This window comes from Candoia aspera, chromosome 2 (assembly GCF_035149785.1).
Source record: "Candoia aspera isolate rCanAsp1 chromosome 2, rCanAsp1.hap2, whole genome shotgun sequence".
Lineage (NCBI taxonomy): Eukaryota > Metazoa > Chordata > Lepidosauria > Squamata > Boidae > Candoia > Candoia aspera.
In genome coordinates this window covers 253,720,370-253,748,052 of record NC_086154.1, presented here as the reverse complement: position 1 = coordinate 253,748,052, position 27,683 = coordinate 253,720,370, and the positions used below count along the sequence as shown (strand labels likewise).

Here is a 27,683-nt window from a genome sequence, read left to right as displayed (position 1 = left end):
TCACTCCAGAGGAATTTTTGCTGGGAGAAATACTAGCAGAATTCAATTAGCATTGTTCCTTCTTTGGAGATATGGACCTTGATAAGCCTGGGATATAAATTGCCCTTGCTATTTATTCTTTCCAACCCAATAGCATGTTGGAAAGAGATTATGTAAAGGGGCTCTGGATGTCGTCCATCTCACTATCTGTCCATCATCAGGATAAGTCTTTGAAAATTTATCAAAATGGGACCACATCTGGCGGGAAAGGAGAAGCCAGCAGAAAAAGCTTGTTTGAAAATGAGCTAGATCTGACTGGCTTTGGAGAAGAAGAAGAAAAAAAAAAAAACCAGAAAGAAATTGCCAAAGGCATCCCTATGGAGCAGGCATTTGGGCAGCATCTCAAAATGTTGCCAACTCCTCCATTTTATTTATTGAAATATAACTCCGAATGACTCTGAGTGGCTTGCACTTAAAAAAAAAATAAAGAACAATTAATTAAAAAGAAAAAAAAATCATGCATGTCTGGAGAAAGCAGACACAGCACACACAGGGGCTCAGTAACCACCCGATGCCCTGCCTAGGAGAGCAGGCAAGATTTTTAAGGACTTTTGGAACGTCCTCAGGATGAGAACCATTCTCAGCCCCTCACTGCCACCTCTTGGTAATGTGACTTACCAAAGGGGATTGCATGCAGCTCAGCCTGTTCTTCTCAATACACACTTATCCACAAACACCTACAGATGCAAAAGGAGGGGAAAGCAGAAGTGCATGCATCTGTGCACACACGTGCCCACACACACACACACACACACACACACAGACATTTTACTTTGTTAACACAGAAGAAAATATAGACACCTCCTACAACCCCTGCTGGTAGAAAGTTTGGAGATGATCCTACCTTCATGTTGACTACAGGCCAGTGTAAAAGAACATCATTAAGAATTACAACCATTCCAGTAATCACAATGAAACTTCAGAGATCGAGTTAGCATAAGCAACAAATTACTGCAATATTAAGCCACTAAGGTCTTTAAACAGAAGTCCTTCATATTACAACTAAGACTATAAGAAGTGAAAATGGAATAGAACGTGAAACAGAATAGTATAACAGCAGAATGATTAAAACTGAGCTACAATGCATATACAAAAACACAGGAACAATTCTCATCTTATTTACTTATTATCAGAGATCAGATACCATTAAAAATATAATGTAAACTGTATAATTACAATTCTCTATTCATTTACAGAACTGCTTAAGGAAGAGTGTTACACTCAGTTCCGAGTAACAGTTTGCAGAACTGAGGAAGGGCAATTGATGATTAAATCTCTGCAGGTGCCATATATGTTATCTACTTCTTCATACTGCTGGATATTCTGCTGTTTTCTCCTGATATTCCACGACTGCCATCCTTTGCCAGTGAAGTTGTCTAGCCCCATTGTATCCACAGAAAACATAAATCCTCCCATGAACCCATAGGTAGCTAAGGACTTCACTACCTCCATTTTTGAGGTGGATCTTTTAGAACCTCTGAAGTTTGTCCTGATGAAAAGAATGGCTTCTTAAGCCCCCAAGTAATTATACTCTCACCTCTGTCTGGGGCACCCCAGTTTCTAATTAAAATTCAGTGGTATATAATTTCAGCATTAGGGGGGAAAAAAAAATTCTGGAATTTCTTAGATTTTGCACAGGATTGTTCTCAAGTTTGAATGAAATGCAAATCTAAGTCAAGGAAGGCTACAAATAAGGCAGACATATTTTTTGAAACACGTTTTTCTATTAAATGGTACAGAACTAATATATGGTTAACTGCCAAACGTCCCTCCCTGGATTCTGCCTCATCCTCCCCAGGTATATGTTCTGATTCTAGGTAATCTAACAATTTGTGGCTCAGATGTTTAGCATGCAGTTTACTAACTATGCTTAAGAGACTGATAGAATGAGAGTTAGCTGGCTCTTTTTTGTGCCTCAATTGCTATATCTGAATCTTTGGGAATATGAGCCTGTACAGTTTACATGAGTGAACAAACATGTGTGTGTGTGTGTGTGTGTGTGTGTGTCACCATTCACAATTTGCTTTTATTAGTTCAGATAGTGCTGTGTCATTGCCTGGGGCTCTCCCTGACTCTACTGATTCTATCAATCTCACAATCTCAGATGGGATAACTGCTGCTCAATCTGGCAAAGAATTTGCATCAGAAAGAGGCTGGAAAGAATTCTACAAGCCAGGCTCTGCATGATTTTCCTACCTGGACTGGTAGGTAGGAGGTTGATGAAGGATCTCTTCCCACTATATTTAATCACTAAAAAGCTCCACAGGGCTTCCTAAGCCACTTTTTCCCAGTATCCATGCACTTCTCTGGACACAAAATCCTTCTGCGCCCCTGTCTGGGGTGAAAAGTATTGTTGCTCAAACCTGAAAATTTCACTGTAAGTTAGTTTTCATCTGAGAGAAGGAAAAAAAAAAAAGGAAAATGTAAAAAATGTAAAAAAAAATCAAAATGATGGGATTAGTGATTGCACACACACACATTTTGTCATAGTATCACCTGAAAAATGTGAAAAGAAATTGATCAGTGTCAGCTAGAATTCCCAGTGGTTTGTAGTTGAGACAACTGTTTGGCACATAAGTCAGTATTTTATCTGTTCACTCTTTCTGGTGCTTATTTCTCCTTTCCCTCTCTTCTGTTGCCCCAATTTAACGGCTATCCCTCACCCCCCATTTTCATTTCAACCATCAAAAGAAATTTAGAGAGTTCACAAAATATGGATTCAGCGGGGTGAATTGCATTAATGCAGATAAATAAATGAGTAACATAATAAAGTGATTTCTTTTTTAGCCTTGCCACTAGTTAAAACAGTCACATATTTGATAATATATCTGATGAAAATCCGTGCTGCTGGAGATCTCAGCAAGAATGTTATTATCCCTTTCCCTCCTTATTGCTTTAGACTTTTGCTTATCACATCTTTTGTCAGTGCAGAGTCAGGCCAGAATTTCCATCATGACGGAGAGGGGAAAAAAAAACATGCCCCACAAAGGTTCCCAGCATTGTGGTTAGACACCTTAATGAGTTCTCTTTATTGAGAGATTAGTATCACTTTAATGAGAGATTTCTCCATCCTGGTTCCAGAAGCTTCCCTTCGGCTGTGGGATTAATAATGCCACACCCAGGGCCTGAGAGGCAAAACAACTGAGGTGGTGTTGCTGGGATGATAAGGCATAGCATTGCTTTCTGCCTTTTTTCCCCTTAAAGATCCTTATCAGTTTTAATCCCTTTCCATTTCTTTGCAAATAAACATGCAATCACTAATCAACCATCTTTAAAACTACAAAAACAAATCCTAAGGTCACCCTTGGGCCCTGCTGTCACCGGAGATGAAAGGTGGAAGCCCCAGTGTCGTCCCAAGTCTCCTCACCTCATCATGAACATTTCATTAATGCATAAAAATTGCATATTTTGCATCATTTGTCTGATGATGTCATGAGGGATATGATGTCACTTGCCCCCACTTTCCTTCCTGTGGATGCTATGGCCATTTCAGTCATCTATAATTCTGATTCTTGCGATGACACTATAAAATAGGTCAGAATGATGCAGATGGTGTCTTGGGGATGAGACCAATGAAATCTGAACTGTGGACTTTTTGATTCTCAGTTCAGCCTTGCAGAGAGGAATCCTAACTCAACAAGCCACCATATATCCAACCTGGGTGGCTGCTGCAGACTGCTACAACAGCTCTTTAGCATATAATCTTGCAAACCACAATACATGTTTAAAATCTTCTGGCCCTTCCTACCATTCTGAACATTTTTTGCATCGCCTAATCCAGCCTTCCCCAGATGAGTGCTCGCTACATGTTTTGAACAAATCCCATAAACAGCTACCAATGTGCCTGGTATTTTGGAATAGAGGGAGTTGTAAACAAAACATTGGAAAGGTACCAGCTTGGGAGACATTGGTCTAGGCTGTATCACTTTGGGGCAAGAAAACTATGCTCCCCAATCCTTTCTTGCCTCCCATATAATCATAATGCAATCCACAAATCATGCCCTACAAAGGCTCCCAGCATTGTGGTTAAACACCTTAACAGGTTCTCTTTATTGAGAGATTAGTATCATTTTAATGAGAGATTTAGTCTCAAATTCATTCAGTTTAGTCTCAAATTCAACTCACTCATACGTTAGATTATGAAATGTCCTCCCTGTGTGTGGTGCATTTCTGCATATGTGCAGTGAAGCAAGCCATCTCTCATTTATTACAATCCAAGCCCCATATGTATAAATGTGTAGTTTAATATCCGTCTCAATTATAGCCTGAATTATAACATGTGATATCAGAAAGTAATCAGTGTTTGATTATGTTCCATATGGATGTCAAGAAAACACGTAGCCATTAGCTGCTGCTATCTATCTATTGATATACCATGCCTAGAAACTGTGCTGAAATGCATTGCACTCATATCTGGAAGGAGTTTCAGGAGAGACTTTATAAAACTCACCTCAAAGATCAGGCAAGATTTACAGGTCTGTCTGTCGCTTTGTATCTGGAGGTCACTGTTCCAATCTTAGAAGAAACCTTCAAATCTTACCTTCCGGTAAGGTCAAAGTTCTTCTAGTAAGGTGGGAACAGTTTCTCACTCTTATATTCCTCCAACCTTTTAATTGCACAAATAGCCTTTCCTTTTCCTCATATATTGGCTAAGAGAAGTGGCATTCTTTCAACCTCAATCAGAATGGGAAAGGAAATTCTTCCGTCGGTGGGCTACAGAGCACCAAAACAAGAAACTGGAATCCAAGCTGTTGGACTGCCGAGCACAATGAAGGAAGAAAGATTCAGAAGTTCCTTCTGTTATGCCAAGGGTGTATTTATTATTTATTTATTTGCTAAGCAAATCTACACGGCTGCCCAACTCACACACAGTGACTCCGGGAGGCTTAAAGGTAAAGGTAAAGGTTTCCCTTGACGTAAAGTCCAGTCGTGTCCAACTCTAGGGGGCGGTGCTCATCTCCGTTTCTAAGCCTTGGAGCCGGCGTTGTCCGGAGACACTTCCGGGTCATGTGGCCAGCATGACGACACAGAATGCCGTTACCTTCCCGCCGAAGCGGTACCTATTGATCTACTCACATTTGCATGTTTTCGAACTGCTAGGTGAGCAGGAGCTGGGACGAGCAACAGGAGCTCACCCCACCGCGCGGTTTCGAACCGCCGATCTTCCGATCGGCAGCTCAGCGGTTTAACCCGCAGCGCCACCGCGTCCCTGCCCGGGAGGCTTACAGAATTAAAAATCATGAAAACACAAAACACACCCCACGGCGGCAACAAACACATTCATATCAGCTTCTTGATTGGCTCCGAAGTGACCTGGGGACCCCAGGCCCACTGTCAAAACCATGTCTTCAGTGCCTTCCAGAAAAGGAGCAAGGAGGGGGCCAATCTTAGAGTTTGTGGTGGATTCAGAGCTGCTGCTCCTTCCCAGGAGGAAGGGGGCATATTCCAGGCAGATAAAATATTGCACAGTCCGGAATCCACTGGTGGGAAAGTTAAGAGGTTCAAGGTGACTCCTCCTTAGAGCCGTTGTTGAATATTTACCCATAGGTCAGTTAGAATACCTTTAATCTGGCAAGATTCTGTTCTTTGGCAAGAATAATAAAGAACTAGAGTTGGAATTGTGGCTCAGTGTGGTTCTTCACCTGATTCCCTGATGGAGTTAGGGGTTCGAGCACCGAATCTTGAGAATTAAGATAAGAACCCTCAAATCCTCCTTTGTCCGTGAATTCATTAGGGTGGGATCTCTTTGAAGCTTGGGTATGTGTTTTCCCCATTCTGTTTGTATGATGGGTCAAGAGTCCTTTCCTTAAGGAGCCAGTAATGGGCCTCTCTCAGCTGCTGGTTTTATGCATGCAGAAGAACTACTTCCTTTCCCCTTTCAGCCTCAGCCCAATTTATCTTCAGAGACAAACAAAAGGCTACGGCAGATGTGTGTACACACACATGAAATCTAGAATCCTGGTTTATTGAAACCTTTTTCTTTTTAATTCTCCAAGAACAAATCACTGGAGAAACAAGAGAAGAGATGGGGAGAGAAAAGTAGACTAGATAAGAAGATTGGGAGCAGAAGGTGGTGGCAGAGGTTAAATAAACAAAAAAACAGCAAGTACATTTTAAGAAGGGTATTTGCAGTGTGTGTGTGTGTGTGTAGGTGTGTATGAGACAGAGTGGTTTTGTTTTGGAAATAAATTGCTATTTACCAGCCAAAGGAACCTAAGTAAGTAAGAGGTGCTCATCTATTTCTGACTGCATGATGCCTTTTACAAATGTCACTGGATTTACTTAGTTCCTGCTTGCTTTACTCGTACTCTGTGTCTTTTATATATTATAATCTTAGGTGAGGGATTTGCTTTTAGAACCCAGCACAAAGGTACTGAAGATCCCTTTTCCAAATGCCAGTGTGAAATCTCTACACTAATTCCACATGTTTCTTTATTGAAATATATATCCTGCAGTTCCATTTTTGAAAAACAGCTGGGAGCAGCGTCTTCTCTGCTGTCATTGGTTCCATCCAGTCCACCTTCTTTATGTAATTAATGAAAATCAATCAGAGTCACTTAAATTATGTCATTCCTTACTGGTCTTTTGGAAGGTCACGAGGACCTGGTGTGGATGTACGGCATAGATGTTTTGAAGAAGACCTCGACCCAGGTTTTTTTGTGTTTTTATTATTTCTGATGTTTTATATGATATGATCACCATGCAGAGTTTCATGGGATAGTTGGGAGGCCTTACAAATTTGATAGCAAATAAAATTCCTTCCCAAACCAGCACCATCAATGAGAGGAGAGAGGTACGGTAATGTTTTGGTTTTATTTGTCAGACTGCCTCCTCTTTCAACCACATACATGTAAGCACAAGATATAAAACTGGGCTTTGCTCCCAAGATTACCAAATACTTCTCCAAAACTTGGACGTATATGATATAGCGTGCGTCGAACACAATGATCCCATATGATTGGATTAAAAGTTGGAATTGTCTGTGTTCTGCATACTTAGGAAAACCAAGCAACCGACATGTGTATTGAAATGCAACTAACTTTCAGAATATGGACTTTCTGTTCTCAGCTGTATGTATTTAGATGTGTTTGCTTGTTTGTTCAATTTATATAGCTGCCCATCTCACATATGGGTGGCTCACAGAGTTAAACACACACACACACACACAAATCATTACAAAGAATAACCAAAATCATAACAACAACAATAAACCATTAAAACACATTAAAACAATAAAAAATATTTAAAATCATGGTGGCCAAAAAAGCCAACATGTCAACCATAAGCATGTGATCAAATCCCACCCCTTTTTATGTATGTTGCCCTTGCAAGCATGTAAAATCGGGGTGGGGCTTTCATTGAATGGTCATGCCTGGTGTCCTGACTTTCCCCCCTGCCCCCCGGCAGATGTTTTGGGATGGCTACATGTACAGGCAAGAGATGATTAGTTCTTTCTTTTAGCTAGATCTATATGAGGCTAAAGTGTCAAAAATGGGCAGAGCAAACAATGGAAATGCATTTATATTGGCGATAGATATTTATGATTAGGTGGAAATGGCAAATGCAGCATGGTGGTTTGCCTTCAAGTAAATAAAATGACCTGACGTACAGGTAGTCCTCACTTAACAACCACTATTGGGACTAGAATTTTGGTTGCTAGTTGAAGTGGCCATTAAAGAATCTGACCTGATTTTATGAGCTTTTTTGTGTTGGTGGTTAAGCAAATCACTGCAGGCGCTAAATGAACCAGGTGGCTATTAAGCAAATCACACAGTTCCCCATTGAATTTGCTTGCCATAAACCAGCTGGGAAGGTAAAAAATGGCGATCGCGTGACTACAGATGCTGCGACTGTCATAAATGCAAACTGGTTGCCAAGCACCTACAACATGATCACGTGACTGCGGGGACACTGCAATGGTTGTAAATGTGAGAACCAGTCATAAGTAGTTTTTTTCTGCACCGTTGTAAGTCCAAACTGTCACTAAACAAATGGTTGTTAAGTGAGGACTACCTGTACTGTAACAAAAAGTGATTCTGAACAAGAAGGTTTTCTGTTGCTATACCAAACTAAAACTATTTTCACACTCCAGTTGTCCTGTTCAGTCTATGAGATGGCCAGGCAAGAGTACAAATGAATTCTTTATTTACAAATAACTATTTACAACAGATGAAAGTCCTCAGAATAGATTAGACAGTGCAATTCAATCAAGTCCATCCAGGCAGTGGAGGAAAACAAGGCAAGGCTGCAGAATCAGGAGCAGAAGGAGATCGTGGGAAAACAACAAGGCAGAACTCAGCTAACCCTCTCAAGGAAGCAGCAAGACCCGGTGTAGCTAGAGTGCATGGCAAGAAGGAGGCTTGAGGTTCGAGTGTTGGGCATGGCACAGAGGCTAGGCTAAGCTTGATGATGGAGGCTAGGCAAGACTTGGCTGGAGCAACAAGGCAAGACTCAGATCTGGAGACAAGACAGGACTCAGCTGGAACAGCAAGGCAAGGCTTGGAACTGGAGGCAAGGCTGGACTCAGCTGGAGCAACAAGACAAGGCTTGGATCTGGGGCAAGGCTGGGCATGGCTGGAGCGACAAGACAAGGCTTGGATCTGGAGGCAAGGCTGTGCTCAGCTGGAACGGCAAGATGAGGCTCGGACTTGGATGCAAGGCTGGGCTCAACTGAAGTGGTATGCGAAGGAGGCAGGTCTGCGATGGCAGAAGGAGCTGGCACTGATTGGAGGATTCAAACCTCCCTCTGTTTTATGCCCAATCAGCTGCTCAGGATTTTCCCACTCTGCTGAGTCGCTCCTGGTTTCTATTTCCCAGTTCCTTCCAGATAAGTTTTGTTTTCCTCTTCTGGCTCAAGTTAAGTTTCGTTTTCAGAGTCAGGGTCAGACTCAAACCTCACACCATGTAGTTCAACTCAAGCCAAGCACTGACAAATAACCCACCCCTATTAAGTGTAATTCTATGAAATCTTCAGTTCCTTTGATATAACACAGCAGAAAATTATTCCTTCCTAATTATTCCTATTCAAATTGTAAACAGAAACAGTCAAACTCATTTTATTAAACTGATATAAAACTTAACCCTTAATTTAATTAAAATATTTTCAAGTTGATAGTTCACATGTCTCTATCTTCCCCCATCCCAGTTTCTTCAATCGTAACCGCATTTCATTTAGGCAATTCAGAACGTAAGAAATGAAAAAAGTTCTAATGATAATTACTAAACATATTGTGGTTATTGTGCTGGGGAAAATCAATTATACTTCTGGGATGGAGACTGTTCCTTGATTGGTAAATGGCTGTTATAATTGCATGGAAAATGAATACTTGCTTACTTCTGAAAGCTAAAAAAAAAATAGAAGATACTCTCCTAGGGTTCAATGGTTCTTGCAATAAAAACAATATTAACAACAAACAAAACAGATGTCAATAATATTTGTGCATTATTCTGAGATGCTAAGACTAAAATAGTGATGAAAACCCATCTCCTATATTTCCCAATGCATGTACCATGAGGATGAAGAAAACTGCCCTAGTGAGCTCAAAGACCAATTGGATCCCAAAAGTGAAAGTATTCATTTATCAAGATACAGATAGTCCTTGCTTAATGACCACAACTGAAACCAGAATTTTGGTCGCTAAGCAATGAGGTCACTAAGTGAATCAGACCTGATGTTACGACCTTTTTTGCAGCGATCGTTAAGTGAACCACACGATTCCCCATTAATTTTGCTTGCTGGAAGCCAGCTGGGAAGGTCAGAAATGATGATCATGACTGTGGGATGCAGCAATGGTCGTAAATACAAACCAGTTGCCAAGTGCCCGAATTGCAATCATGTGACTGCAGGGATGCTGCAACAGTCATAAGTCTGAGGACCGATCACAAGTCAGTTTTTCCAGTGCCATCATAAGTCCAAACCATCACTAAATGAATGGTCATTAAGCAAGGATGACCTGTAATGTAACCTAATCCTAAAAATTCTGGTTAGAGAAGTCTCTGTGAGAATTTTGTTTTTGGGTGTACTTAGCTGTAAAGGGTTTGGCAAAACTTGAGTTTGACAGTTAACAAAAAGGTAGAGAGAATAATTAAGGTATATGTTCTGAAAGGGATGAAAAGTTCCCCTCCTGAATAGCTGCTGACTGAAAGTGGTGTATTCTGAGAATTGCTGATTGCCCACTGGGGATGATTGAGTAACTGCTTCCTGGTCTGTAAGCACAGGTTGTAGGAGGAACATAAGGCAACTAATTCCAGGGAGTGAGCTCACTGAATGAGTGAACAGGAAGAGAAAACAGTAGTTCCTAGTAAAGTTTAGTAGTGAGTGCAAGGCAAAACTCCTAACAAATTATACATATAGACCTGTTGTCACTTAACCTTAAAGCCTAAGAAAAGTGTAAGAAGAAATGAAAACCTTCTAATGGTGGGATTAAATAACAAAAGTGAACAGACAGGAGTGTGGTCATGACTTCCAATGGCTGTAGCACTTTTGTGTTCCTGCATAAATACAAACTGCATCCTTGGGTACAGAAATAGCTTGTTGCTAATCTGGACAAACATTGAGAAATCCTAAAGAATAGTGAACTCACAGATGATGGCTGTAAACAAAAGTTTTTGCCTTCAAAAATGGAGAAAACATAGATTTTACTAAAGAGCAGTTGATCTGACAATAATACTTGGGATGATTCTACTGCAGCTGATAAAGAGATCAATCTGGAATCAATGGAATGGTCAAGAACAAGTCTTGCCAGATTAATTTTGGACTGAGTAACTTTTTTAGTCAGCTGTGGGAATGGTATAAGAAAATATTTGGTCAAATGTTCCAGGACATCCAAAGAACAAGATAGCTATGTGTGGGTGGACTGGCAAGTGGATCAAATGAAGCAAGGCTTTAATAAGGGTTCATCTACAGTGGTTGATGAAACTGAGGTGAGGCAGAGGGTGGGGTTCCTCAAGCTCCAGTTTTCAAATTCGTACATAAGACCAAATAGAGTAGAATAGTTAATACCTGAGAACACAAGAATGGGTTGGAAATAATGAGAGACAAATGCATAGTGTTCCATTTAGGAAGCAGAAATAAAATACATAGACACAGGATAAGGGATTTCTAGGTTCATAATTGTACTTGAGAAAAAGATCTTGGAATAAGACTTGACTACAAATCACAGTCAGCAGGTGCAAAAAAAAAAAGCAAATGCAAACATATTCTCCCAATCATAGGAAATAATAATTCCACTTTATTTTGCATTGATTACAAACCAATTTTAGCATTATGTCCATCTCTGGGCAGTACATTTTAAGACGGATTCGGATAAATAAGTACAGATTCAGAGAAGGGCAATGAAGATGATCAGAAAACTAGAAATTAAATCCTATAAGGACCTGGGATTGTTTAGATTTGAGAAAACAAGAAGACAGGGATATACCATACCTGTTCAAATATCAGAAAAGCTGTCATTCAGAAGATGTTCAAGGCCCCTTCTCTGTCTTGCTGGGCATAGAAAAATCGATTAAGTTATAGAAAATCAGACTCCAATGGAATGTTAGGACCCCTGATTATAATATCACCTTCATAAGAGAACCAATTATCCAGAGAGATTGTGGGTTTTGGCAGAGTGCTAGAAACCCTTTGGCCCAGGAGAGATCAGAAAAGTCACACACCAGGCATTTCTATAAAAATAATTTTATTTACAGAAAACAAACATATTTAAAGGCTGTTTGCTGAGAGGAGAGATTTCTCTCAGCTGCATATTCTCTGCAAGCCTACACAGAAGGGAAACTGAAACTAAAACAAGTTCAGGCAAGTTCCTCCCTTAGGCAATGCAACCTTTAACACCTGAAAAGGGAACAATTAAATTCAACCTCTTCACCTGGCCAAAATGATTAGTTACCATAGTAACCTTAATCTGTAGTAGAAAACATATTAACACTCCCCTTTTTATACTACAGAATAAGATGCAAACCAATTTTCTTTGACAACTCTGTATGTCTTTCCATTGACAATATTTTAACATTATCTCCCCTTTGGTTGAACAGAAAGCTACCATCCTTCTTCCTGAGTATTTCCAAACCTAGGTAATTTGTTACAGTTCAAAGGCTTTTGAATGTGAAATGGCTTTTCATGCAGGCTTCAAAATCAAGCCTTTGTTTTTCTGTTGATGTGAACAGCAGCAAATCATCAACATAAATGCACAGATACATACAGCCTTGTTTGTCTTTCTTCATATATACACATGGATCTGCTTTTCCTTTTTCAAAACCAAAATTCTGCAGTTTTTCATCTAATTTTTGGCTCCAGGATCTAGCAGCTTGTTTTAACCCACAGATTGACTTCTGCAGTTCACAGACTAGTTTCTCCCCTTTTTCATAGCCAGGGGGTTGCTGCATGTATAATTTGTGGTCTAAATCAACATAGAGAAATGCAGTTTGAATGGCATAGTGGTGAACTGACATTCCTTTGAGTGCAGCAACTTTTAACAGTAATCTAATTGATTCACCTTTAGTAACTGGTGCAAAAGTCTTGTCAAAGTCTAAATCTTTCCTTTGAGTGAACCCTTTTGCAACCAACCTTGCTTTATATTTTTGGAATTTGGAGCTAGAATTTAATCTCCCCCAGTTTTGTTCAGCAAAAGAAGCGCTTTTGCTAATTATCAATTTCTCTCCCACTATGAACCTGTAGCTCCTCTGGCTTTGTTCATAGCCAACAAAAATGGCTTTCTTTGTTGTGGGGCCTCCTTTCCTTCTCTGTTGTTTTGGAATATGAACCCAAGCAGTGTTACCAAACACTCTAAGATGGTTTACCTTTGGTTTCACACCATAAAACAAATGGAATGGAGTGTCCTGAATCACAGAGTTATACAATCTGTTTTATACATAACAGGCAGTAGATATTGCCTCTCCCCAATACTTAAAAGATAAATGTGAATCTTTAAGCATGCATTCCATCGCATTTTGCAAGGTTCTGCCCTTTCTTTCAGCAACACCATTTTGCTGAGGGGTGTAAGGGTTAGAAAGAATTTGTTCTATCCCCTTTTCCACTAGGAACCATTTGAATTTGTGAGAAAGGTACTCTCCTCCTCTATCACATTGGAGTGCAGATACAGGCCTAGGGAATTTTCCATTTGCCCATGACACAAAACCTTTAAATTTCTCAAATGCCTCATCTTTATGTTTTAAGATGTAGATAAATGTGTATCTTGAGAAATCATCAATGGTGGTCATTGCATACCTTGCTTGTCCAAGACTTGGAGCAAAAGGACCACTAATGTCAGAGTGTACAATTTCCAAAGGTCTACTTGTAATTCTGTCACTGTGCTTACTCACAGGAGCTTTTAATATTTTGCATTCTTTGCAAACTACACAATCTAAGTATTTGTCACAGGGTTTAATCTTTAGGTCAGCACACAGCTGTGGCATTTGTGCTATGTACTTGAAATTAGCATGACTAAATCTCCTGTGCATCAGGTGTACACATTGGTCATGATATGGCGTGTTGCTAGCTGCAGCCTTGCAGCTTGGCTTCCTTGCATTTTGCACAATGTACAAGGAGTCTTTTAATATACCAGTAGCACACAATTTCCCATTTTTACGTAACTCACAACCATTTTTCTTAAATGTTATGACATACCCTGTTGCAGCCAATTGTGCCACAGATAAAAGGTTTGATTGTAAATTTGGCACATACAACACACCTTTTACAGTTTCTCCCGAGCAGGATAAATACAAGTCACCGTCTCCCATAATTTTGGTCACAGACCCATCAGCCAAAGATACTTTGTCTTTCAGTTTTAGACAGTGACACAAAAGAGCTTTTACAATTACATAAATGACAATTGGCCCCAGAATCTAACATGCATACATCACAATTACCCTTCTCAGCAACCTGTGCAATTTGGGTTGTCTGAAGAGCCTTCTTCTGTGTTGTCCTTGTGTTCTTCTTCTCTGTCTTTCTACTCTTGGGTCTCAAGGCACAGTCTTTCTGCAAATGTCCAGATGAACCACAAGTGAAGCATCGCTGGCTGGCTAGCTCTGTGGTCTCAGCTTCCTTTCCCTTCTTTTCCCTTGTTTTCTGGTACTGCAGCTTTCCAGTAGAGATGGGGGGGGGGATCTTTCCTCTCTCTTCTCCCATTCAGCGAGTAAGCGCTGTGTAACATACAATGGGGTGAGGTCTGCTTCAGGCATAGCCTCCAGGGTACAAATCAGCGTGTCCCACGTTTCATTCAGTGAGGACAGGAGGATATACAATTTTGTGACAGATGTAAATTCCATTCCTCTCTCCTGCAACTCAACAAACAGCTGCTGAATATAATGCAGGTGCTCAGGAAGGCTGTCTCCTTCTGCAAGGTAGGCTTTGTACAGCTTTTTTGTCAGGGTAACTTTACTCCCTGCTGTTGCCTTTACATGCAAGTCTCTCAAAGCACCCCCAAGTTGCTTTGCAGACTGCATACCTCGCACGTGGACTAGCTGATTGTCCTCAACTCCCAGGATAATGGTGGCTCTAGCCCACTCCTCCTGTCTAAGCCATTCAGCACTGGGATTTGGGGGGGGGGTTGCTCACCAATTGGCAGCCAAAGATTCTCTCTGCCAAGATACATCTCCATCTTCAGGGCTCAATTCAAATAGTTGGTCTCTGATAGGCACTCCAGAGGCATCGCTGAGGGCTGGGAGGTAGCCATGGCTTCTTCCTTCTTTTGCAAGTCACCTCAGCTGGCTTCTTTGTCCTGTAGACCAGCAGTTGCTGGAAAATCTCCAGGTGGCTCCAAAGAAAATCTTCACAGGTCTTTGTTGCTTGCCTTTAAATTGTGCATGAGGTGTGGAGCTGATCTCTCTATTCTTTTACTGGGCTTACTGGATTTTCTGGGCTGTTTACTGGGCCCATAACCTTTTGGCAGAGTTTACTGGGCCCATAACCTTTGGCTAGAGAGCCTTTGGCCCAGGAGAGATCAGAAAAGTCACACACCAGGCATTTCTATAAAAAATATTTTTTTTACAGAAAACAAACATATTTAAAGGCTGTTTGCTGAGAGGAGAGATTTCTCTCAGCTGCATATTCTCTGCAAGCCTACACAGAAGGGAAACTGAAACTAAAACAAGTTCAGGCAAGTTCTTCCCTTAGGCAATGCAACCATTAACAGGTGAAAAGGGGACAATTAAATTCAACCTCTTCACCTGGCCAAAATTATTAGTTACCATAGTAACCTTCTTCAGCAAAGGATCGTTACCTTGTCGTGGTGCTGGAGCTTGAGCACCTCAATGATGCCATGAGCTAAACCGTGAAGGGCCACCCAAGACGGGAAGGTCATGACAGAGAGGTCAGACTAAATGCGATCCCTGGGGAAGGTAATGGCAACCCACCTCAGTATTCTTGCCGCGAAAACTAAATGGATCAGTACAACCAGAGATATGTCGGTATACCATCGGAAGATGAGACCCCCAGGTCGGAAGATGGTCAAAATGCTACTGGGGAGGAACAGAGGATGAGCTCAACTAGCCCCAGACGTGATGACGCAGCTAGCTCAAAGCCGAAAGGACGGCTAGCGGCCGACGGTGCTGGTGGTGAACGGCGAATCCGATGTTCTAAGGATCAACACACCATCGGAACCTGGAATGTAAGATCTATGAGCCAGGGCAAATTGGATGTGGTTCTTGGTGAGATGTCAAGATTAAAGATAGACATTCTGGGCGTCAGTGAACTGAAATGGACTGGAATGGGCCACTTCACATCAAATGACCACCAGATCTACTACTGCGGACAAGAGGACCACAGAAGAAATGGAGTAGCCTTCATAATTAATAGTAAAGTGGCTAAAGCAGTGCTTGGATACAACCCAAAAAACGACAGAATGATCTCAATTCGAATTCAGGGCAAGCCATCTAACATCACAGTGATCCAAATATACGCCCCAACCACAAATGCTGAAGAAGCTGAAGTAGAGCAGTTCTATGAGGATCTGCAGCACCTACTGGACAACACGCCTAAAAGAGATGTTATTTTCATCACAGGAGACTGGAATGCTAAGGTGGGCAGTCAAATGACACCTCGAATTACAGGTAAGTATGGCCTGGGAGAACAAAACGAAGCAGGACACAGGCTGATAGAATTTTGCCAAGACAATTCACTCTGCATAACAAACACTCTCTTCCAACAACCTAAGAGACGGCTTTATACATGGACTTCACCAGATGGACAACACCGAAATCAGATTGATTACATCCTTTGCAGCCAAAGGTGGCGGACATCTGTACAGTCGGTAAAAACAAGACCTGGAGCTGACTGTAGTTCAGATCACGAACTTCTTCTTGCACAATTTAGGATCAGACTCAAGAGATTAGGGAAGACCCACAGATCAGCTAGATATGAGCTCACTAATATTCCTAAGGAATATGCAGTGGAGGTGAAGAATAGATTTAAGGGACTGGACTTAGTAGATAGGGTCCCAGAAGAACTCTGGACAGAAGTTGGCAGCATTGTTCAGGAGGCGGCAACAAAATACATCCCAAAGAAAGAGAAAACCAAGAAGGCAAAATGGCTGTCTGCTGAGACACTAGAAGTAGCCCAAGAAAGAAGGAAAGCAAAAGGCAACAGTGATAGGGGGAGATATGCCCAATTAAATGCAAAATTCCAGAGGTTAGCCAGAAGAGATAAGGAATTATTTTTAAACAAGCAATGCGCGGAAGTGGAAGAAGACAATAGAATAGGAAGGACAAGAGACCTCTTCCAGAAAATTAGAAACATTGGAGGTAAATTCCAGGCAAAAATGGGTATGATCAAAAACAAAGATGGCAAGGACCTAACAGAAGAAGAAGAGATCAAGAAAAGGTGGCAAGAATATACAGAAAACCTGTATAGGAAGGATAACAATATCGGGGATAGCTTTGACAGTGTGGTCGGTGAGCTAGAGCCAGACATCCTGAAGAGTGAGGTTGAGTGGGCCTTAAGAAGCATTGCTAATAACAAGGCAACAGGAGACGACGGCATCCCAGCTGAACTGTTCAAAATCTTGCAAGATGATGCTGTCAAGGTAATGCATGCTATATGCCAGCAAATTTGGAAAACACAAGAATGGCCATCAGACTGGAAAAAATCAACTTATATCCCCATACCAAAAAAGGGAAACACGAAAGAATGTTCAAACTATCGAACAGTGGCACTCATTTCACATGCCAGTAAGGTAATGCTCAAGATCCTGCAAGGTAGACTTCAGCAGTTCATGGAGCGAGAATTGCCAGACGTACAAGCTGGGTTTAGAAAAGGCAGAGGAACTAGAGACCAAATTGCCAATATCCGCTGGATAATGGAAAAAGCCAGGGAGTTTCAGAAAAACATCTATTTCTGTTTTATTGACTATTCTAAAGCCTTTGACTGTGTGGACCATAACAAATTGTGGCAAGTTCTTAGTGGTATGGGGATACCAAGTCATCTTGTATGCCTCCTGAAGAATCTGTATAACGACCAAGTAGCAACAGTAAGAACAGACCACGGAACAACAGACTGGTTTAAGATTGGGAAAGGAGTACGGCAGGGCTGTATACTCTCACCCTACCTATTCAACTTGTATGCAGAACACATCATGCGACAAGCTGGCCTTGAGGAATCCAAGGCTGGAGTTAAAATCTCTGGAAGAAACATTAACAATCTCAGATATGCAGATGATACCACTTTGATGGCTGAAAGTGAAGAGGAACTGAGGAGCCTTATGATGAAGGTGAAAGAAGAAAGTGCAAAAGCTGGTTTGCAGCTAAACCTCAAAAAAACCAAGATTATGGCAACCAGCTTGTTTGAGAACTGGCAAATAGAGGGAGAAAATGTAGAAGCAGTGAAAGACTTTGTATTCCTAGGTGCAAAGATTACTGCAGATGCTGACTGCAGTCAGGAAATCAGAAGACGCTTAATCCTTGGAAGAAGAGCAATGACAAATCTCGATACAATAGTTAAGAGCAGAGACATCACACTGACAACAAAGGCCCGCATAGTTAAAGCAATGGTGTTCCCTGTAGTAACATATGGCTGTGAGAGCTGGACCATAAGGAAGGCTGAGCGAAGGAAGATCGATGCTTTTGAACTGTGGTGTTGGAGGAAAATTCTGAGAGTGCCTTGGACTGCAAGAAGATCCAACCAGTCCATCCTCCAGGAAATCAAGCCAGACTGCTCACTTGAGGGAATGATATTAAAGGCAAAACTGAAATACTTTGGCCACATCATGAGAAGACAGGACACCCTGGAGAAGATGCTGATGCTAGGGAGAGTGGAAGGCAAAAGGAAGAGGGGCCGACCAAGGGCAAGATGGATGGATGATATTCTAGAGGTGACGGACTCGTCCCTGGGGGAGCTGGGGGTGTTGACGACCGACAGGAAGCTCTGGCGTGGGCTGGTCCATGAAGTCACGAAGAGTCGGAAGCGACTAAACGAATAAACAACATAGTAACCTTAATCTGTAGTAGAAAACATATTAACAGTGGGATCTTCATTGGATGTGTTCAAATAAATGGAGGAAAGATAGCACTGAGCAGGGGTTAGAACACATTGGTCTCAACCAAATCAGAACTCTATAATTCTATGATTGAGATTTGCAGGAAAAGAGAGAGAGCGAGAGAGAGCTATTTTCTGAGTGCAGCCTATCAATGTCTCTTGAAATGATGTTATTTCAAGGATGCCTTTCATCACAATCTCACACACTTTTTCAGGAACTGGAACAATCATGAGAAAGCTTACAATTCCACAATGAAAGCTAGGCAACCTTGTTACCTAGAATTGCTATCTGAAATATTTTATTTTCTTCCTCTATTAGGTAATACACCAGGTTTTCACAAATTGAACAAGGATATTGTTAACTCTCAAACTAAATTTGCCCCCCCTCCCCTGTGCTTATGCAGAGAAATGTTCTTGTTGCATCCACAAAGATTCCCATACTTAGTCTGTATATGTATTCCTGTTGTTCTACCTTGAATACCATTATCTGCCGTTTTTCTCTTATATATTTCCTCTCCTATAGTGATACAAAAGATTCCCACTGTGAGTATTTAAATACTGGTCCCCACTGTTTCTAAGAGAAACAATGTGGTTGTTATATAATCTTTCTTTTTCCCCTTCTGTAGATCCTGGGTTGCACAGACAACAATTTTTTCTGCAGAGACCATCAAATGTGGTGGTTGTAGAAGGGAAAGATGCAGTTCTGGAGTGTTGTGTTTCAGGCTATCCAGCCCCAGCATTTACCTGGCTGCGAGGAGATGAAGCAATTCCATTCAGGTATTTAGGGTGTTTCAATTCCCGTGGGTGGGACAATTGGCAAAACCAGATAACATTGTCCAATTGGCTGGATCTTTTATTACCAGTTTTCTCTTATGAAAAAAATCTCATTGAAAAGAAAACCAAGTGACAGTTTATTCTTCTGCACATTTACATAAGTCCTCTGTAGGCAGTGTGCAAAATGGGGTGAGCCATTACGAATATTCCATGAGTAACTCACTTTGAGAATTATGGTTCCAAGGGTCTTGGAAATGGTGACCAGGCCATCCCATTCTCAGAACAGACCATTCTGATTCAAGGTGGTTCAGCTGTCAGACAACTTGTAGGACCCTTGGAAAATCTTCTGATGAGGCTGGGAAAAGCTCATTATAGGGTCAAAACATTCATGTTACCATGTTTATACGCTCTAACTCTGCCATCATAAGTTGTCTTTGGACAGAACCCTAGGAACCGAAAAAGCCTCAGCCCTTTCAGATGGAAAGGCATAAACAGCATTCTCACTGATTAGAAAGACAATGTGCATTATTATGAATCTGCTGCATTGTATGTTATCTGAGTACTATCTGAATTACCTGGTCATGGTTATAAAGGTTCTCTTTGAATTAATTATTATCAATTATTCCAAAATGAATTTCTGGACTTTGCAAAAGCAGTTTCAGCCCACCTCCACCCACCCCCATTTCTGCTACTGCTTTCCCCATCCCTCCCCCAAAATAAGGTCTTGGGCATAAGTCATCAAGCACATTTAGTACCATATTTTAAAACAAGGAGCCATGCACACCATGATAGATCTAAGGTCTCTCCACCTGCTGCATTTGGGTCAATCTAGAATTGATACCACACCACTCTGTCCCCACAGTGTCTTTAAGTTTCTGCAGCTCTTCTGAAGCTTAGTCAATTAATGTTTGGCTCAGCTGTGGCACAAGAGGAACCGCTGCGAGAACAGTGGTGGAACTGTTGGGGCAGGTTCAGTTTCACTGGTGTGAGTTCTTGCCTTGTCCCACCTCCCTTAAGTCTCCTCAGGGCAATATCGCCTTGCCACCTGAGAGAATTGCTTTTTTCCTCACTGCAAAAACAAATCCGATGAGGCCATTTTAAGGGGATATTGGCTGGTCAGTTGAACAGAATGCCAGCTGCATATTGTCCTACTTTAAACAGTAATATTATATCAATCTTTCAGATCCAAAAAATATTCATTGTTGGCTGGCAGTAACTTACTGATTGCTAATGCGACGGATGATGATTCTGGAAGTTATACCTGTATAGTCACGTACAGAGATGAGAACAGTAGTGCATCAGCCAAGTTAACAGTACTGGGTGAGTAGAAAGAGCAACTCTTACCTCTTATACAGCATTCTTTGCTGCTGAGTACCTGATCCTGGTTATGAAGGTCCTCTGTTGCACTAGTTATTTTCAATTGTTTAGAAAGAAGGATTTGGGTTTCACAGCTGTTAGATTTTCTATGCTGACATTATTTTACAGAATCAATGTATATTTATCAGCACCATGAAAAGCTGGTGTGTGGTCGTCTGAGAAAATAAAAAGTCAGATCAAAGTTGACTGTGCTGTTGTATTTATAGAAGAAAGGTTATGAATTCACAGTGATCAGTGATCATTCTTTCTTTGGCTTTACCCTCCCAGCACTATATTCTTCCAGGAACTCAACAGCAGCCTACAAAGAGCCTTGTCACTTTGGTCTAATTGCTGGTAGATTATGGGGCAGAAGAATAGAGAAGGTTGTTTTGAGGTTTGACAGCTTAGATGGGAGAAGGCAGAGGACAATTGTAAACCTTCACTTTCTTTCATCTATTGGTTGAGCTCTTGCTTCCTTCTCTCTACATCTGCACTTTTACATCTATGGTAGAGTTTCCAATTCCACTTGTAACTGGCTTCTTGCTCTTCTTGTCCAAGCCCAGAAGGAAGAAGAGGCTATCTGGCTGTTGGTTAAGATGGGAAAGAATCAATAACATACTAGATCTGTGTTTCTCAACCTTAGCAACTTTAAGCTGTGTGGACTTCAACTCCCAGAATTCCCCAGCCAGCATGGTGGCTGGGGAGTTCTGGGAGTTGAAGTCCACACAGCTTAAAGTTGGCAAGGTTGAGAAACACTGTGCCAGATTGTGAAGGAGAATGGTTGTAGTGGCAAAATAAAACTCCGCATGGATTTCTTTGGAGGGGAGGGATATTTTCTACTAGCTTTTGTCAATCAATGTATTTTAACTTTGTCTTAAATTTTCTTTTGTTTATTATCTATTAAGATAGATTTATATATATTCACTAAGCACTCTGCTTGTACTAGTCTACAACCGTAATAAATAAATTGATTGATACTAGCTTTTGTCAGATGTTTCCATGACTTGCTAGAAGAGTAAGGACAATTTTTAATTTTCAGCAAATGATCTGCATGGGATGGACATTTATGAGAAACAAGGCTGTATTTCCTACAGGCCTTTCTTTTTAATTCTTTTGAGGGATATTCTCTGGGCCAAATAGAAAGAAAAGGACATGTTGGGACATACATTCAGAAGCACTATATTCTTGCTCCAAAGCCTGGGGCTAATTAGTTGATCAATTCATGCCAGCTCACATCCCAAGGATAAGTGTGCATAACCAAATGCTTCCCTAGACAGTTCTGTCCAATATTCAAGGCTAAGAATAGGGACAAGGTTTTGGGGGAAAGATATTTATTTATTTATTTGATTTATAGAGATGCCCATTTCACACAAATGACTCAGTGCAGCTTGCAAAGATTGATGATGATGATGATGATGATGTCCCATCAAGTCGTTTTTGACACCTAGCAACCACATAGATAGATTTTATCCATGAAGATCTGTCCCTAACCTGGTCTTTCAGGTCTCCCAATGGTGAAACTGAGTCCCTCTCCCCTGCTGCTGGTTGTCCTCTTCTTCTCTTTCCTTCCATCTTTCCCAGCATCAGAGCCTTCTCCAGAGAGCTGGGTCCTCACATAATATATCCAAAGTAGGATAATTTGTCATTTATGCCTCAAATGAGAACTCTGGGTTGATGTGTTCAATGATTCCTCAGTTTGTTTGTTTGTTTGTTTTGGCAAAGATTAATATTCTAAAAACCCACTACATGCAACTGCCTGGCACCCAAGGATAAACAATAATTCCACTCACCAAGAACCAAAACAAAACCACATCAATAATAACAGAGCTCATCTGCCCACCTGACCCAAATGCACATGGAAAAAACCAGGTCTTCAATGCCCTGTGAATGGCTAACAGGGTTGTTAGTTAAAACTTAGTTTTCACTGTGGTAGTTTTCACTATGTTAGTTATAACTTAGTTCATGTCCTAGAGCAGTGCTTAGCAACTAAGAGTCACAAGTAGTCTTAGCTTCCATTAATTTTCTCTGCAAGGAATTAATTCATGACATCTGGCAAGTACTTCTGTCCTGTTATTCCCTCTTCAGAGTGCAGCCTGGTTTGTCTTTAATGCTTATTGCTATATCTTATGGAAACATTTGCAGATTTTTCCCTACCTGAATCCTGACAGATTTGGCAGTGCTAACTGGGAGAACTCCCATTGGTGAACTTGTTAGTTCCTTCATTTGAAAGAGCTGCCTTGGCTCTTCTTTAACCATTTCCTGTCTTATTAATATTCACCTAAGGAAAAATCAGGAGATCAATCAAAATAAACACATAAATGTAAGTGACTAGTTACATTCATTTCATTTTCTACAGCACTGCTGATAACTTTGTTAGTTTTCAACCTTATTTTTTTCTCCATTCAACATCTGCCTGCTTCCTGGTGGTTATTCCTCCTCTGTGTTCTGCCTTTATTGGTGCATTTACTTGATCTTTTAAATGTTCAACATGGAAAATGCTTCCAAATTTGCTAAGGTTTTCCAGGCTGTTTGGAATTTCCCTGGCTGATGTCTCATCAGTTTGTTGCCTTCTGTATAATATACAGCAAACTTTTTTTTTACATTTATTGTTTCTGTAAATATGCAGTATTTTGTTTCTGAAAACTTTAAAAAACACAGCTATGTGTTGCATTCCAAAATCTCATCCACATATACTCTAAAACTTGTTTTTGCGCATGGATTTCTCCAAGTCCATCCAACTGCGTAGGGTTGTTACTTTAGCCATGTGAAACAACGTTAGAGATTTATTTATTTGCTTAATTTCAAGCCCACAAAGAGATTCCATTTATAACTTGATTTCTGCATGGCATTTTGATGTCAGTGGTAATCCACCAAAATAATAGTATTTGACAAAAAAAGTTGAAAGCCTGCTGTTCTGTGGATCACCTGCTGAGCAGTAAAGTATACCACTTTACTCCTGCTTTCTTCCTGCTACAAAACATTTTCTTTTCCTTGAGATAATTTATTAGATGCTAAGTGTGCTATTTGACATCAATGTGTGGAAAAAAGTCTCAAGTTTTGGATCAGAGACTTGAGTTTACCACTGTGTCAGTTTTCTAGGACCCCTGAATTGTGTTAAAGGCTATTAACAGTTTGAGAGATAGCTCACCATTGTTCAGTAATTTAAAAAGTAAGTTATTTCAGGATTATTTCACAAGAGTTAAGGAACCACATAAACATTACTTGTCAAATGATAGCCTGGTTATTGATATGATGTTTCTTTTATACCTGCTTTTTAAAAACATCCCTAAAATGCTTTAATTAGCTAATAGAAACTTAATTTGGATTACAGGAGACTTGATGTATGTCTAATGATATCCTTTTATTAAACCACAGTCAATGTTACAGAAATTAGGCAGAACAGACTTTCAACTCTGCAGCTTACAGTTCATTCAAATTTCAAAAGTATGTTTAAGAACCCTACTGTGCATAGTACTTTGTTTTTGTCATGAGTACTGATGGTGAGCAGGAGGGGGCCCCTATCCAGGGGGGAAAACGCATGCGTAGTACTGAGGAATTAAGCAGCCATTCAAAGAGACACAGATCAGACCCGCCTTGACTTTTGGGGTTTATCTGTCTGGGTTTTTCCCACGCTTCTTCAGTTTGTTAGGATTTTCTGTCTAATGTAGCAGTAATAAAACACTAAAGACCTATTCCTTGTCTCAGCGTGGTTCCTGGCTGTTGGGACAGTTTTTGTGACTGTAGAGAAAACTCTTTGCTAGTGTTGTGTTCAGATCTTGCTCTGGAAGAATGTGTGTCCACTTTGAATTTGTTTGGATTGGGAAGGCCTTTACACTTGGTGCATAAGTGACCTTCCCCAGTCATCTGTCAAACATCTGTACTTCCATAAAAATATTGCTCCTACAATAAAAAAGCTACATCACCCAATGTTCCTCCTTCCCTATGGAAGAAAGCAAAGGTAGTTTTCCTTTGACTTGGGCTTGGTCAAAAATGCCAGCTACTGCCTTCTACAGAAATCCAACGGAAAGCCAGAGGGAAAGGGGGAAGGGGAAATCCCTTCCCATTCTCTCCAAATTCCTTATGGAAAACCAAGGGAGGAACAAGGATCATTTCTTCACTAGACATCTGCTTTTGCAGAAAAAATTAACACCACTACAGCACTTTACTTTCTCCTCCTGCAAAACCACAAAGGCTTTTCTTCACAAAAAACATGAACAGAGCTTTCTCCTTTCACTTTCTGGCTTACTTTGCAAAAGCCCAGTTAGTAGAAGAGACAGGGATTCTCTCCCTGGCACTTTCCATAGAGGACTGAAGAGCTCCCTTCCTGTCTGTTCTGCAAGTGTATGCTTATTTATTTATCTATCTATCTAATTTATCCCTGCCCATCTCCTCCCCTCGGAGGCCTCTGAGCGGTTTACAACAAGCGATTAAAACCATCACAATCAAACACAAAGTAAAATACAGTAAAAATACTATAAATAGAAATAAAATCCAAGCGATTTAATATATAGCAAATGTTTGCAGCTACTGGCAAACATGCCACAGGACTGATGGAAAGGATTGGGTCAACTGAGGCCCCCAGGAATGAAGGGACAGCAACTGCAACAAGTAAGAAAAAAGTCCCCTAACACTGAGTCACCCTCCTTTCACCCATGGAAGGAATGAAATAGCTATAACTCAGTGACAGTGTCTGTTCAAAGGCTCCTCATAAACACATCTAGGCCTTGAGGAGAGCCATGAGGGATAGATTTCTTTCTCCATCTCTTCATTACACCTCCATGATTAGAATGTTGATTGCCTGAAGAGGGCTATAATCTAAAGGTTATGTGGCACCAAATCTGACTGTGGGTTAATTGAGTGACATTCAAGGGCAAGAAGACTGAGAAACCATGAAATTTATGCAGCTGAATAATCAGCCTAAACCATTAAGGAACAGAAACGGATGCAATCTGCAAATATCTGTAAGCATTACTGATTGGTTTTCACGGACATTCTGTCGATCCTGAGTTTTATTTCAACAAGTCAGAACTACTGGCACTCGTAACTTTTAACAGAGCCAGTGTTTTTAAACATGAACACTTGACTTTTCATACAAAGGCGGATGTGCCAGCAAATTGAATCCAAAACACTGCTTGTCGGAAAGAACCTCCCCTAATCAATGCATTTTTAAAGCATGCTGCATTTTTGTGCAGCTTTCACGTATTTATTTATTTATCAAATTTGTCACCACCCATCTCCTCCGAGCGGAGGAACTCTGGGCGGTTTACAATATAAAACAATAAATATATAATAAAATTTCAATATAAAACACATTATAAAACAATTTCACAGAGCTACCAAATATAATAAAATCCATATTGTATTCTTTGTGTAGTTTTATGCAATTTTCCCCAATGTATACATGAATGCATGCATTTTGCACATAGTTCAAAATATATCTTTTTTGAACTGTGCAAAATACTGAAGTGTAAGAACTATAGTGTAAAATTGGGAAGAGTCCTCAACTTCACAGAGAGAGATGTCAATTTGAATCTTGTTCAAATTAGAGGGCTTGCTTAAGCATGTGGACAAAGAAGAATTCTTCAGCATTCTTAGCTAAAAAGCTAATTTTGTAAAAGTTCTCCCAGAAATTTATGCATCGACTGTCTAAGAATTAATATCTACACAGAGAGGTCTTTGCATCCAGAACTGGAAACATGAAAAAAAAAAAAAATCTTTCCCAGTTGTGGTGCTCCACTTATAGAATCTCCCCTCCCCACTGCAAAATAAATAAATATTCTAGATTGGAATTGGCATTAGTTTTATCTGTGCAAAAAGACATATCTAACCACCCAAGTTTTTAGCTCGCAGGAAGCACAGACTGATCTTAATTCATTTTCTGATTATAGTGGATTGTACATTCTGCACTTCAGTGGCTCTGTTTTTAACATTTCATCTTTGACTGCAGTTGCTATGGGGCAGGTGATAAATAAATAAACAGTTCTTTTCACTGCCCATGGCCAAGTTGATCCATGTGGCTGTTTCAAAAGAACAACAATAAGTCTGTCTCCTGTTCTTTGATTTCTTCGATAATGGTGCATTTGTTCAGTTTAAAATATACAGTCATCAAGGAATGAAAATAGTGGATAAGTTTGCCTGTTCGGATCATCTGTTCTTTTCAGCAATAGGAAAGAGTGGGTTCTGGGCATATAGGAATAGAATAACACACTTATGATTATGATTATGATTATGATTATTATGATTATTATGATTATTATTATTATTCTCCTCAGTGCAGAGCTACAATAGCAGCAGAACCAAGCTGTCAAACAGTCCTCTTTGGGTTCTCAGACTGTCTATTTGACATCAGGAACTAAGTGTAATTGAAACCTTAATTTGCCAACTAGAAAGTTTTGGCTTTCTATCATGTAATTGGCTTATCTGGTCCTCAAGGTAGTCCCTTATACCCATATCTGTACCAGCCATACTGATTTTATCAGGACTACTATTCTGGTTTGCTTATTTCTTTTTTTGTGGAATGCAACATTTTTGCCATTAAAGTTAAGTTCACATTTTGAGCCTAGAGATGGCTTGTTATAACCATGGTTTGGTGACTAGGCACAGCAGCTGGATTCAACCATCATTCTAAGTCAAAACCAGCTCAATGAAGTTTGTGTAGAATGTTTGCTGAATCAGATACCATTGCAAAAGTCTCTGGATCTTCTTTGCTTCCTTTGATTTATTTATGTGTCTATTTATTTATTAATAAAATAATATTGATTGATTGAATATGGGTGGTAATGGGGAGGTATGCTGGCTACATTTTTATCTGTTCATTCATTCATTTAGTTTAAAGCATGTCTGTACCACTTCTTCATTTTAAAAAATCCCAGTGTAGTTTAGAGTAACATGTAATGAAAACAATGGATACTTCGTCTCTCTCTCACTTTCTCTCTTTCTCTCTCTCTCTATCTCCCCCCTATATTTCCATTTCAAATTGCAAAAAGCTGAAGGTGTCTTGACTAAAATGCATGTGTTTATCTACAGAGTTTATATTGCTGAAATTGAAGGC

General features: G+C 40.4%; 1 protein-coding gene across 1 annotated transcript in view; it reads left to right on the top strand.

Moving 5' to 3' along the window:
• Window positions 1-27,683, top strand: part of DCC (DCC netrin 1 receptor) — a 652,649-nt gene that overhangs the window by 124,442 nt on the left and 500,524 nt on the right. The window contains exons 4-5 of the mRNA XM_063293179.1: window positions 19,129-19,279; window positions 20,460-20,596. Coding sequence (XP_063149249.1) covers window positions 19,129-19,279; window positions 20,460-20,596 — 288 coding nt within the window. The remainder of the gene's footprint in view (window positions 1-19,128; window positions 19,280-20,459; window positions 20,597-27,683) is intronic.